General features: G+C 37.0%; 1 protein-coding gene across 3 annotated transcripts in view; it reads right to left on the minus strand.

The window, feature by feature from the left end:
* Positions 1–13,904, minus strand: part of MTX2 (metaxin 2) — a 60,907-nt gene extending 47,003 nt beyond the window's left edge. Inside the window, exons 1-2 of one of the 3 annotated variants that reach the window (XM_082395670.1) lie at positions 13,638–13,904; positions 10,727–10,741 (exon numbers count right to left, since the gene is read on the minus strand). In XM_082395670.1, the coding sequence (XP_082251796.1) occupies positions 10,727–10,741; positions 13,638–13,677 (55 nt within the window). In that variant the 5' untranslated portion in view covers positions 13,678–13,904. The remainder of the gene's footprint in view (positions 1–10,726; positions 10,742–13,637) is intronic. The other 2 variants (XM_082395668.1, XM_082395669.1) reach the window with 2 other exon arrangements.
* Positions 13,905–14,428: the final 524 nt, after the last annotated feature.

The following is a 14,428-nucleotide window of genomic DNA, read 5'->3' on the forward strand; positions in this document are numbered from 1 at the left end:
AAAGATCGCGCACAGCAACAAAGACCCAATGTAGCCAAAAATAAATAAATAAATTTATTAAAAAACAAAAACAAAAAAACATTCTCCCATCACCTCAACAGCTGGAGATCAATGTTCATGTCAGAAAGTGGCTCATGTATCGTACAACCCAGGGAATATACCCAATATTTTATAATAACTATAAATGGAATATAACCTTTAAAAAATGTGAATCACTATATTGTACACTTATAACTTATACAATATTGTACATCAACTATACTTCAATTTTTAAATACTTTAAAGAAAGTGGCTCATGTTAGAGAATGGAGAGGTGTAGTGCCATGCTGTCATTTCCATAAACTTAAAATAGTTCCAATACTTAAAATACTGACAGGTAGTATTTTGTAACACAGTGGTAAGGCCACTCTCTGTCTTAGTCCACTTGGGCTACTATAACAAAATACCACAGATTGGGTGGCTTATAAACAACAGAAATTTGTTTCTCACAGTTCTGGAAGCTCAAAGTCCAACATCAGGGTGCCAGCATGGTTGGGTTCTGGTAGGAGACCTCTTCCAGGTCACTGACTGCAGACTTCTTGCTGGGTCCTCACATGGTGGAAGGGGCTAGGGAGCTCTCTGGGATCTCTTGGCACTAATTCCAATCATGAGGGTTCTGCCCTCATTACCTAATAACCTCCCAACGGTCTCCACCTTCTAATACCATCACCTTGGGATTAGGGTTTCAATGCAAAAATTTGGAGGGGGACACAAACATTCAGATCATAGGAGCCACTTAAAAAATATACTGCAAGGAAGGGCAGATAGAAAGATTAAAGAATACCTTAGATTGAAATAAGGGTCCTGAAGCAAGGAGCAGACATTCTAAGACAGACTAGAGAGGTGTAAGACAAAAATACAAAGGGATTGCCAAACTTTGGAAGAAGATTCACACTAGAACCATTCCCTTGGCTACAAGTTATCATCAGTCCTTAAAAACTTGTTGATTGACATCAGAATCCACTGCATATTCTTTATTGCTTGTTGCATGTAAGTATGTGTAGTAAACTGTACATAGCTCTCATTTTAGAAAGTAAATTAAGCCACATTCTACAAATCCGTTTTATCAGTCATTCAATAAATATTCACAGAACACACACACACACACACACACACACATATATACACATACACACACACACACATATATATATATACACATACACACACACACACCGTGAATATAATGTGCCAGGCACCACTCTAAGCACTAGGGATAAAATTATAAAGAAAATCAAGTAACTGCCTTTAAGGCACTTAGACTTTAGTGGTACCATATGGCCCATCTCCCTATCTGTTATCTTTATAATGTTCCAAGTTTAAAACTCTGATGAATACTGGAGCCTATCTGAAAATAACAATAAAGATTATCTGATACACCCATAACAAGGCTTAATTCTGACTACATGTTACACAGAACTAAGAAAAAAATTACATAAAACAGTGCACAATCTCCAGAATGCCAAATGAATGCCAATTTACTGAGCCCATGGCAGACAAATCATCAGCCCCACAAATCCCTCATCAATATCTCCAACCACCTATTCATTTGTAACAAAGTGGTAAACAAAGGACTAAAATGATTCAAAGTGAGGGCACATGAATGAATGATACGTTAGAATTAATATCCAAGGCAAATGGGTTCTAATATCCTGCCATTCAGGAGGCAGAAGAAGGAAAGCAAAACAGATTGAAAATTCAGGAAAACTTGTAAAGGGCAGAACTTCTCTCTTGCAACCAAAGCTGGTGCCCAAATGAAACTAGAGAATAATGAGAATCTACCTCTTTCTGGTCAAAAACTACCTAGACTGCTATTGAGGCAGATGATAATGGTGGGGGGGTGGGGGTGGATGGTGACAGCAGTTAAGAGTCCCTTAAGACCCTTACAGCTATTATCTAGAATATACAAAAAACTTACAACTCAATCACAAAGATGACAAATAACTCAATCCTTTCAATGGGCATAGGATATGAATAGATATTCCTCCAAAGGAGATACATGAATGGCCAAACAAGCACGTGAAAAGATACTCAATATCATGAGTCATTAGAGAAATGCAAATCAAAACCACAATGAGATGCCACCACCCCACACCCACTAGAATGGCTTTCATCAACAAGACAGACAATAACAAATGTTTAGAGGATGTAGAGCATTTGGAACTCTCACACATTGCTGGTGGGAATATAAAAAGTTTGGAGGTTTCTCAAAATGTTAAACACAGAATTGCCATTATGACTCAGCAATTCCACTCCTAGGTATTCACCCAGGAGAAATGGAAAAACATATCCACACAAAGATTTGTACAAGAATGTTCACAGCAGTGTTATTCACAGTAATCAAAAGGTGGAAACAACCTAAATGACCATCAACTGATGAGTCGATAAACTAAATGTGGTATATCCATACCATAGAATACTATTTGGCAATAAAAAAAGAGCCAAGCATTAATACCTGTTACAACATAGATGAACTTCAAAAGCATTATTCCCAGTGAAAAAAGCCAGTCACTAAAGAAAACACATTGTATGATCCCATTTATATGAAATGTTCAGAATAGGCAAATCTACAGAAACAGAAAGTAGGTTAGTGGTTGACTCAGGCTGGGATGGGAATGGGAATGACTGTAAACAGGCAAGAAATTTCTTTTGCGGGTGATGAAAATGTTTCTTCTACAACTGGATTGTGGTAATAATCACAACTCTGTAAATATATTTTAAAAATTAATTGTACACTTAAAACTGGTATATAAATTATACCTCAGTAAAGCTGAAATAGATTTTAAGACTTATTGCATTTATTGTGTACTTAAGTGCTTGACATAGTAACTACCTCACAACAACCTGATGAGGTAGACACTACTATTATTATCCCTATTTTACAATAAGAAAATTAAGGTACAACCATAAGTAATTTGCCAAAGTCACAGTGACTAATAAGTGACACGAGCCAGGGTTTGAACCCAGGTAGTCTGGATCCAGATTCAATGAACACAGAACTGTATTAGCTAACCTCTTACAAAGCCCACAAATAAACGTTCTTAGGTAATAATTATAATAATTAATTAATTATAATTAAAGAAATTACAATCACCCTACAACAATGGTTCTCAACCATTAATGTATACGAATCCCCTAAGGAACTTTGTAAAATTGCATATTTCCACCAAACCCTAAACTCAGAGATTCTGATACTGTAGAAACGAGGGCCAAGAATCCAAACTTGCCACACACACTCCCAGTAAATCTGATGCAGATGGTCTGCGACCACCATCCAAAAAAAAGAAAAAAAAAGAACTGTCCAAAGGACATGGAGTACACTTGAAATAAAATTAAGTTCTTTTCACCCCTTTCATTCATTTGCCTCACAGAATGTGGCAGTAAGGATCTATGTAGATTAATTTTATTCAAGAAGATTTTTACCCATCTTATTCTACTTAAGTATTTGTGGATATGGCTTAAAGCCATGTCTTAAAACATGCTTTAGTAACAAGTTGCAATTTAATAGTGTTCCAGAATAAGATTTTAAGACTAATGAACTGAGGCTGCACTTGCTTTGGAACCAAAAAGTGGTTAAATGATAGTTTTTCCATTAGATGTAATCAATAAGGAAAGTAAAATTAAGTTAGTAGTTATGAGACTTGAACGTGAGCCATCTGAACCTATCTATGTGACACTAGAGATCAATTTCAAAATGGTATTCAAGGATCAGTTTCATAAAACTGACAAACTTCTGGAGGTTAACAAGGGTGAAGAAAACAAATTCACAGCATCAGCAAGCCAATAACTCAGGCTAAAATGAATACAAGTTAAACTGAAAACCTTCCATTCTTAGTAAGGATTCATGTGTCATCCTCTCAAATGGTTATGTTTAGACTTCGCCCCATTATAAAAAAGATCCACCATTTTTCATTAATTTCCAATAAACAGCAGGCCAACTCCAGGTGACTATGAATAGATATGAACCTTGTAGCTAGGACTCAAAATTTGAATTCTCTTTTTAAAAATGGTAATCTGTAATTCATAAAAGAGGAAACACTGACACCGTGTCTGAACTTTTCTCAGAAATAGAGATGAATATGAGATCAATAGCAGAACTATGCAAAAACAGCTGGTTAAGATTAAAAGTGCAGTATCTGGCCAAAAAACAGAGAGAAGACAAACAGTCCCACACAAGTATCAGACCTCAACATTGTTAACAGTGTTAACCTTCAAGATTTAATGGTTCTCTAAATCTAATCCTAGAAAACGGAAAATAAATGTCCCTCCAACTAAGAAACAATCCTCCCCACTACTCTAAACCAATTACAATCACTGTAACAACAGTACCTATTATTTTAAGGATCTGCCCTTTTCTAGTACGTGACATATACTCACTCTCTCATATCAAGCTAGGTAACCAAAGAACTCTCTATTCCTCCTCCCTTACTCCTCTCAGCTAGCCGTGAAACAAATGACTCCTTACAGAGGATTTGATCTGTTGTTATACCTGCAGAAATCTTGGCAGAATTGCCAGATTCCCCAAGAACAACAACAAAAAAAAACAAGAAAAAACAAACAAGAAATAAGATAACATAGACTAACCATCACAGAATCCCTTCATGAACAGAAGCACAGGGATAGAAAATCCTCAGAGAGGCAGAAAAAATATATATTAAAGCATTTAACTAAACAACCATAGGTTATTAAACTTGGAAAAGGGACTATGATAGATAGACAAAGATGAATATAAAACTGCCATTGCTCTCTAAGATCTAATTTTGTTGAGCGCGTGGGGGGCACAGAGCAGAGGGAGTGAGAGGAGGTGACTGAGATACACATAACCATTTACAATACAATAAATGAATACAGGTGGTGTAGGGAAAAAACATAGGTCCTGAAGTGAGACATGCCTGGGTTCCCCTCCCAACTCTACAACTTATTGCCTAAGTGACCTTAGCCAAGTTGCATAACCTCTTCTTGCCTCATTTACTTCATCTGTAAAAAGGGGAAATATCATCTACCTTGTAAGGTTCTTGGAAGAATAAAATTAGATAAACTATGTAAATGCCATATACAGTCTCTAAGCTCACAGAATGTACTCAGTAACAATTATTAATATAAGCATCAGACCAGAGGGATGTATAAAGCACTATAGGAATCCTCTTGAAGAAATGACAATCTGCTTGAGGAAGACAGGAAAGAATTCACGAGAGGAGACGAAATATGAACTGGGTAAAAAAAAATAATCACAAGTGCGCTAGACAGAAGGTGAGGGGCAGGGAGAGGAGTTGAGATGTTCACTAAATATCTAACACCCCTAATTCAGTTTGAGAGAAGGGAGGTAAAAGGCTCAGTAAATTAGCATTTGTATTACAGGATACACCACTTTGTTTCAATGGATCTGTCCAACACAAGAATGTAAGTTCACCAAACGCAACAACTGTTACTCATTTTTGTACCCCACCACTTAGCAGAGCACCTAATGCAAATCAGATACGCAACCTAAAAATATATTCTGTGGAAAATACAAGCAGGTCTTTTGCTATCTAAAGCCTAAAAGATATCTGACAGCAAAAAATTGCTATAAGTCTGGAAATAAAACCATCTAACCAAATTAGGAATGATAACATCTCAGGTTAAGCCATGAAGAAACTTCTCTGGTTTATAAAAGTTCTTAGAGATAAAAATATATAATCAGTACAAAAACATAGCTAAGTGTACAAGCATAATGAAATGCTTTTTATGGTTTCTATTTTGCTAATGCAGTTACAGTTAATGGGAATTGCCATGACAAAATGACTGTTTTTATGAAAAGAATCTTCTTTATTACTAACCAATCAAATTTCATTTTTATTACTGATGTAGGAAAGTTCAAAACCATGATTCATTTATAGAGCGTACAAAAATAAGAAAAGTGTTCAAGAATAGAGCACAGGATCATTTACAAAGCAATAAAAAATTAAAACGTGCATTTCTCTTACTGGCAAGGCAGAAACTTCTACACATAAATGTCTGTAGCTGGATTTGCTGAATATTATAACTTCTGTCTTTGAACAAAGAATGAGAAGCCTGAATTTAATATCTCATCTTCATTTGACATCTTCAGCCCATCTGAAAACTGCTTATCAAGAAATATCAAAAATGTTTGAAAAATGTTAAGAAGTTTGATGTTTTCTTTCAATTTTCACTCATATATGAAAGGCTTGAGCTAACATTAATAACTCAAAAGTCTTCATAGAAGAACGACTGACAAATTTTATGGGGCATACATCACCAAAATCTTTTAGGTTAAAAATGAAAAATCATGTAATTTCAGAGTACAGAATGTTAATGAAGCACACAAGAAAATCAAAACTCACATTATGCTTAATATGGACTATTATACGATCAAAAACAAGCCTTTCAAGTGATCTTAACAGCATACTAAAGTTTTCTAAAAGGAAATAAACATTGCCTTTAAGAATTTGGTTTTCAACCTATTCATATGATAAAAGAAAATAGGTCACACTGCTGTCAATAAACTGTATTTTGCCTCTAATCTGAAGTATAACCTATTTTGTCTTTGTTTTGCTTCTCCATCTGCCCCTTCAATATCAACTTTTCATGTGCCAAGGTGATAAGCACTATGGTTATGAGTCTATTCATACAACTAATACAAATGAAAAAAGATTCTCTGAAATGTAATGGCCACTTCAATAACTTCTCAATAATTCCTCAGTGCCTTCCTCAATACTGGAGAATCCTCAGAATGTGGATTACAAATAACTAACAACATATCTTTATTTTCAAGAGCAAAAGAATTGAACGCATTGTATTTTTTCAAATATCTGTTGCAATTATTAGATATTAGATATACAGATGTAAGAGCCTTGACTACCATTTTCTTCACTCTTATTAAATCTTGTGAGCAATAGCATCACTTCTTTTTTACAAAGGACTTTTAACCCACAGTTTCCACTTTGGGCCTCTAAGACGCTTCTGAAATGCTTTCAAAGTCCAAATTTCCCAGTATTCATGTGGAAGAAAGATGGAATAAAAAGCACTTTATTATTGATATAAAAACAAAATTTTTTAAACATGCTTATATTGATTATACTTACTTCCAAAATGCTTACATATGGGTGCCATGGAACCTGTAAAACTGCTTTCCTAGATCATACCATAAATTAATGCAACTGCGAGAATGAAATTATTAATAAATTTAAATAATTAAGCACCTGCATGCCCACAATGAGATAATGAAATATTCCAAGTCTTCTTTTTCATCCTTTACATAGTTTACAGAGCTTCTAAATAAAGAACAGAACAGATATTGTCCTGATTTCAAAAGATTAATAACCATAGTATGATGAAATTAACTAATATGCTTAAACTATATCAACACATTAGTGAAGTAATAAGATCATTCAGAAATGATGGTATAGAAATTAATAAAAATAAGACACTTTGGATATTTTGCTGACCAAAATGGTAAAGGGATAACAGTACAAAGGTAACGTCCTCAAAGGCACCTAGGAAACAAAAGCAGTAACAAACTACCACATACTGAACATACCATGTACTACCCTAGGTGCTTAGATTATAAAATATACTATCCCCTTTTCACAAATAAGGAAACTGTGGCCTAGAAAGCTCTGCCCAAGATCATAAAACAGAAAGCAGAACTGAGCTTAGAATTCAGTTCTGTCTCACTCCAATGGCCTTGTTCCTAACCGTTATACACTATTACCTAACAGAGTTTCAATTTCCTGATCCATAAAACAAGAAAAATGCCTAACATGATCAAATTGTTAATACTAGCAACTATGTATCAATATATCATCTAGCACAGTGGGTCAAAAATGGACGCTTACTCTTATCATCAACCAGATACTTAGCAGCTAAGTTTTTAAGGCTAAAACCTTTTGGCAATGCTAACAAACAAATCACACTGAAAAAGTCTCAGAGTATTTATACCTATGGCCTATACTGAAGATTCAATTATATAATGAAGATAAATATGGCTGGAACTTATCAAAGGTATAATCTTGAAACAAATATCTTAGAATAATTTATTAAAGGAGTAATTTTAATAAAAGTAATAACTGTTTACAGATGTTTTATATTATTGAAATAAATTATGTATTCTACTTATAAGTAATTTTAAAAGCTTTACCAAACTTGTATCTTCACACAGGAGGACAGAAGCAAAGTCCAGTAAAAGAGAAAAACTGATAGGTAAATGAGCTAAAAATAATATTAATGAACACTTACTGAGTGCTTACTATGTGCCAGATACAATGCCAAGCATTTTCTATCTTTTGTCATCTATTCCTTAAATAATCTATAATTATCTTTACCACTTTGCAAATAAGAAACCTGAGGCTTAAAAAGGCAAGTAATTTGCCCAAGGTCACACATTTAGCAAGTAGCTGAATAAGAACCCAGGTCTGACTCTCACTTCCAAGTCCACAGGAAGAAAGCAAGGTGAAGGAAGTGATCAACACTGTAGGAGATTCCTGCAGTTTAGCGCTCAGCACCTCTCTAGCTTTTTGCATGTATCTGGCGGCACTGTGGAGCCCTAAAAGCTGGAGTCACTCCGGGTAAACAGATGGGCAAGTGAGTCAGGCCTGTCCATCACAGTACTCTGTCCTTTTGGCTACAGTGACTACTCCAAATATGGTCATATAACCCAAATGGGAATACTCAATCCTTCCCCAGGATATGTGCCTACCCAACTATCTGAAAAAAATAATTTTTTTTAACCTGAAACTCAACTAATGTATTGGAAAATTTTGCCAGTTAAAAAAACAAGTGAAAATTTAAAATACACAGGTTGTTACAAAAGATTTTGAAAACCACTCAATATCCAGGACTATTTTCATCCTCTTTTTAAAGTTCTTCATCTAGCATATCATTATCTAGAGATCCAAGCTATTAATTCAAAATCATAAGTTACCATTTCTTTCCATGTCACTGAGTTAAAAGAAAAATTCAAAATTCTCTCCCAGTTTAAGAAATTTATCCAAAGAAACTACTCAGATACACAAATATGTATTTGCAAGCACTGTTTACAAAGTCATATACACCTGTGATGGTTTTGAGGTACATTAAACTGGCTAGACTGAACTACATCTCCCAGAATACCCTTTCTACTGTTTATTAGGGTGAGCTACAAGGGGTATCCTCCAGCAGGTGTTGGGAAGACAGAAGGGAGGCAACAGCCATTTCGTAGCAAACACCTCCCAGTTATTCAAATGCTAATCTAGGCGTTGCTGTGGAGGGATTTTGTTGATATAATTAAAGTCCAGGATCAACTGACTTTGTGTTAATCAAAAGGGAGATTATCCTGGGTGGGCCCAACTTACTAACAGAGGACCTAAGTCCTCCCTGAGCTCAGGCTCTGCAAGCAGCACCTTCGGCACATGCTCCCTCCTCCTCCTGGAACCCCTTCAGGGCTGTCTGCCTTCGGACTTAGCATTTGCTTGGCCAACCCCACAACAACAGCATAAGCCAGTTCCGAGCACCTGCGTGCGTGTGTGGGGGTGTGTGTGTGTGTGTATGTGTAGACAGAGCTAGAACTAGCGCTAGAGCCCCTACCACTTCTGCTTCTCAGGCCGAACTAATACAACACCCAAATACCCATCATAATAAGATTAGATAAGCTAATTATGATTTCTTCATTACCGTGAAATACTAATGCAACCATTTAACAATGATGATATATATGTCAGTCCATTCATAGACATGGAAAGAGATGTCGATATGCTACATGACAAAACAGATTACAAAAAAGTAATCATATTATATATTATTTATGTTCATTTTTTTTATTTGTAGGGAGAGTAAATGAGGTAGCTTTGTTCACCAAAGTTTTAATGATGAGGATGAGATTTTAAATTTATGATTTTAGGTGATTTTTACTTTGCATTCTTTTGGATTGTTTTCATTTTCTACAGTAGTAATGTATCATTTTTATTATGAGAAAAAAAGAAAAAAAACAATAAACCTTTCTTATTACACAGGAAAAAAATGTCAGGTAGAGTTACAGGCTAAAATGTGCTCAGAGTCTTAAAGGACAGACAGGAGTTATCCAAGCTAAGTGGACAGTTCAGGGAAAAGGCAACATTTGCCAAAGATGGACACTACTAATAGTTTATTTATTTACTAATAGTTTAGAAAGGCAAGAGTTCAAGGAAAGGGGTGTGAGAGATGAGGCTGGAGAGACAGACTTGGAATAACTCACAGAGGCTCTTGTATGCCTCACTCCATTCTACTGACAGTGGGGAACCAATGAGGTGTTACAACAAGAGGAGTTAAATCTGCATTTTAGGAAAATAAAAATAAAACAACACAAACAGACAAAAACCCACTGAGGCTTTGCAGTGTAGAGGCTGTACTAGAAAGAGACCAGACTGAAAGCAGGAAAACCTATTCAGACACTACTACAGTAATCCAAGCAAGAAATAACAAAGCCCTAAACTAAGGTAATAATATAGCAGTGGAGATGGAGAGAATAGCTACTGAGTCATAATAAGGAGTAAGAACTGAGAGGACTTGGTGAGGGATACACTAGTGGTAAAGAGACAGAAGTGGTTCATTTAAATGGGAGAGTTCAGAGAAGGCTTTCAAAAAGATGTCCTTATGAATGAGGTTCTCAAGGAGGGCACTTCATGAATATCACAGATAGATGTAAGATGCCGTTAAATGTTTCCAAAAGAAATACCAGTTTGTTGGCCCACTGAAAGAAAGAATAATAAGCAAAGTGTTAAATACATTAAAAAATAGAGCTCTCAACTACAAAAACAGATTCACATTTACTTATTAAGTTATAACGGGACTATGTAGATATATATCTCTAATCTCTTGAGGTTGATCTCTTCCAAGAAAACCATATTACTGCCAGAAGCAGAATGCTGTGATTAGTTGTTGGATTTGAGTCACACTTACAAGTCAAATACAAGGTTTCATATAAATTATTGGTATAGCCACCCTTTTTCGCTGTTGCCAAAATATAATCTTTCAAATTTTTAAAATTAGAACCATTTAAATTCAAAAGTAAAATATTCTCACTCCACCAACATCCTATCCTTATTACCCTGACATTACTAGTTAAAATTAGTTGAATATTCTTCTACATTTTTCTTTGCTTACATATACATGTTTATACAGGGTTCATTTATTTAACAACAGTGGGTTCATACTATATACATATACACACAAACACTATTCTATAACTTTTTACTTAAGATAATCAGAGTTTTCAAGCCAATACATTTAACAGATATACCTCTTCATTTTTAGTATCTGTAATAATGTGGACATGCCATAACTTAGGACATTGCTGGGATTTTGCTATTAAAAATAATACTACAATTATTACTGTTGTATATTTCTTTAAATACTGGTCCTTCTATTTCTATCAGATAAATCCCATGAAGAAGAATTTCTGGGTCAATTAACAGCATTTAAATAAATATTGCTATGTTAAGTTCCCAAAAAGCAGTGATTTCTTACAGACTCACCAATACTTTGAGGGTCCAACTGAGTGGAAATTAGTGGAGAGCATCTTTTCATACCTTCACTGCTATTTGCATTTCCCCTTTTGTGAACTGCCTGTTCCTGTCCTTTATCTTTGATTCTGTTGGACTGTCTTTTTCTTAATTTGTAGAAACTTATGTCTCTTATCATACAAAGCTTTTTAAATTTATGTGCAATAAAATCTGTAATTTTCTTCTTCCATGAACTCTGAATTCTGTGTCTTGCTTGGGCCTCCTACGCTGTATCTCCTATATTTTTTCCTAATTATTTTATTACAATTTGGTTTTTGTTCTTATTTTACACTTAAATCTTTAATTCATCTGGAATTTATTCTTGAAATGTTATGACTTAGGATTTGTCCCAACACCATTTATTGAATTATCCATCTATAAACACCTCCTCCTAGAGTGACCACTCCAAATAGCTAAGATGGTAGACTGATAAAATTCCTAGAAATTCTTAAATTTCACTAATGGAAGCAAAGTTCCAAACTTATTAAAAGCTTACTAAAAGATATTCATCATTTTTTCTTTAAAAGAAATCACACATTAGGGAATACAGTATACCAATATCAGCATACGCTGAAATATTTTAACATAGCAGCAATCTAAATTAAATTAATGATCTAACTTTTTTTAGAACATAAATGGTATAAATAGAAATAATCGTTGTTTGAAATCTCAAGATTATTCATTGATTCAGGTCGCGAATATTTACTGAGCACCAACTGACAGGTCCTCAAGATACTAGAGACAGGGACTTCCCTGGTGGTGCAGTGGTTAAGAATCCACCTGCCAATGCAGGGGACAGGGGTTCTAGCCCTGGTCCGGGAAGATGCCACATGCTGTGGAGCAATGAAGTCCGTGCGCCACAACTACTGAGTCTGCGCTCTAGAGCCCACGAGCCACAACTACTGAGCCCGCGTACCACAACTACTGAAGCTCACATGCCTAGAGCCCGTGCTCTGCAACAAGAGAAGCCACTGCAATGAGAAGCCTGCGCACTGCTACAAAGAGTAGCCCCCGCTCACCGCAACTAGAGAGAAGCCCTCACGCAGCAATGAAGACCCAAGGCAGCCAAAAATAAATAAATTAATTTAAAAAAGAAAAAAAGATACTAGAGACAAAATAACTATTATCCCAGCTTTCATGAAGCTTGCAATCTAGTGGGAGCTTCCCTCTCTTTTAGAAAACAGTCTTTAAGTGAAAAAAGGAAAAAAGAAGTGTATGTTCACACAAATGCAATGAAAAACAGTTTGGCAAATTCTGTAACACATTCAGTACTTTCCATTTCAAAAATACTACCTTATTGTAAATGTACCTATTTATCCTCGTGACTGAATATTTACCGTCCTCACCGTGAAAATACTGCTAGGATGTTTAAGATTAACTCCATTTAATGGTTAACTATTACCCATCAACCTACGCCTACAATAGTCTCCTCACTTTCTCAACAATATTTAATTTCTTTCACTACAGTAAATAAGAACCTCGATAACAGAAATACATTATAAATCTATTTACATCAGTCATGTTCAGTCCGTCAAGTCAAAGGTGTTTCAAAAAATTCATGTAGATTTAAAAATGTGTCAATGAATCCTAGAGACCTAGCAAATGGTAATGCTGTGCTGCTCGGAGAGGACACTTCGGTGGCCACTCAAATGACAATGGCGACTCACTAGTGACAATCACCTTAAACTTAAGGTCCCACACCGAGGCTGCCCCCATACTTTTAATCACTGAAGCCTTCGGAAGCCCTGCCCCTGTGGCCACGCCCCCACCTTAATTCCAACCCACGGCGTTCTCCACGCACCCCAACAACTCCAGACCCAGTGGGCAGCTGGACAAAGCAGTGCCCAAGAAAAGCAGATGGAACTCCCAGTCCTACGGGGTGACCTTGGCCAAGTTTCTCCCCCTCCGTTTTCTCATCTATGAGATGCGGCTGGTAGTCAGTGCCCACCTCAATCCCCAGGCCTGGGTTCAGCGTCTAATGCTGCAAGGCTGGAGGAAACCTGCAGTCCTAAAGCCCACAGTGCTCCCCACGACTGCCCCACGCCGGTCCCCGCCTCCGTCCGGGTCCGCGGCCATGCACGCTACCTGCAATCTGCGAGACGAAGGCTTCTGCCACTAGAGACATGTCGGCTGGGAGGCCCTGCGCCCGCGCTTCCTACTCCCCGGGAACCTCAGCGAACTCCTGCGCAACCCGGCGGTTCCTGGCACCTAACAGACCTGGCCCCGGCTGAGGCTCGGACTAGCAAAGCCCACCCCCGCGGCGGCCGTGGCTGCTCGGGCGGCGAAGACCCCAAGGTTACCGCCAGGCCGGGCCAGGAACTTCCGGCGCAGCTGACAGCGGCGAGCGAGCACTTCCGCCGGCCCCGCCTCTGACTCCTCCCGGCTGTGCTGTTCCGGGCTCAAGGCCGCTGGGGGCCGCCGGTGGGCGGGGGGAGGAGAGGGAGAGGGGAGAAGGGTGTTTGATTCCGGACTCCAGCCTACCTGACAGGCGGGGGTAGCCCAGAGGTTTTCAGTTTCCTTTCTAAGCGAGGATTTTGTAAGCAAGTAACTTTTTTTTAAAGTCGTTTCAAACAACAAGCATTTGTTTGCTCTTGATTGTATAGGTTGGTGATTTTTTTAATTCTATTTTTTTATATAAGTTTTAAAGGTTAAACTCCATTTAGTTATTACAAAATATTGGCTATATTCCCCGTGTTGTATTGATACAGTACATCCCTGTAGCTAATCTTACACCCCGTAGTTTGTACCTCCCACTCTGCCACCCCTGTATTGCCCCTCCCCCCCGCCACTGGTAACCATTAATTTGTTCTCTATATCCGTGAGTCTGTTTCCTTTTTGTTATATTCACAAATACAATATTTGTTGTATTTTTTTAG

The sequence above is a fragment of the Balaenoptera borealis genome (assembly GCF_965194805.1).
Source record: "Balaenoptera borealis genome assembly, chromosome: 6".
Taxonomy (NCBI): domain Eukaryota; kingdom Metazoa; phylum Chordata; class Mammalia; order Artiodactyla; family Balaenopteridae; genus Balaenoptera; species Balaenoptera borealis.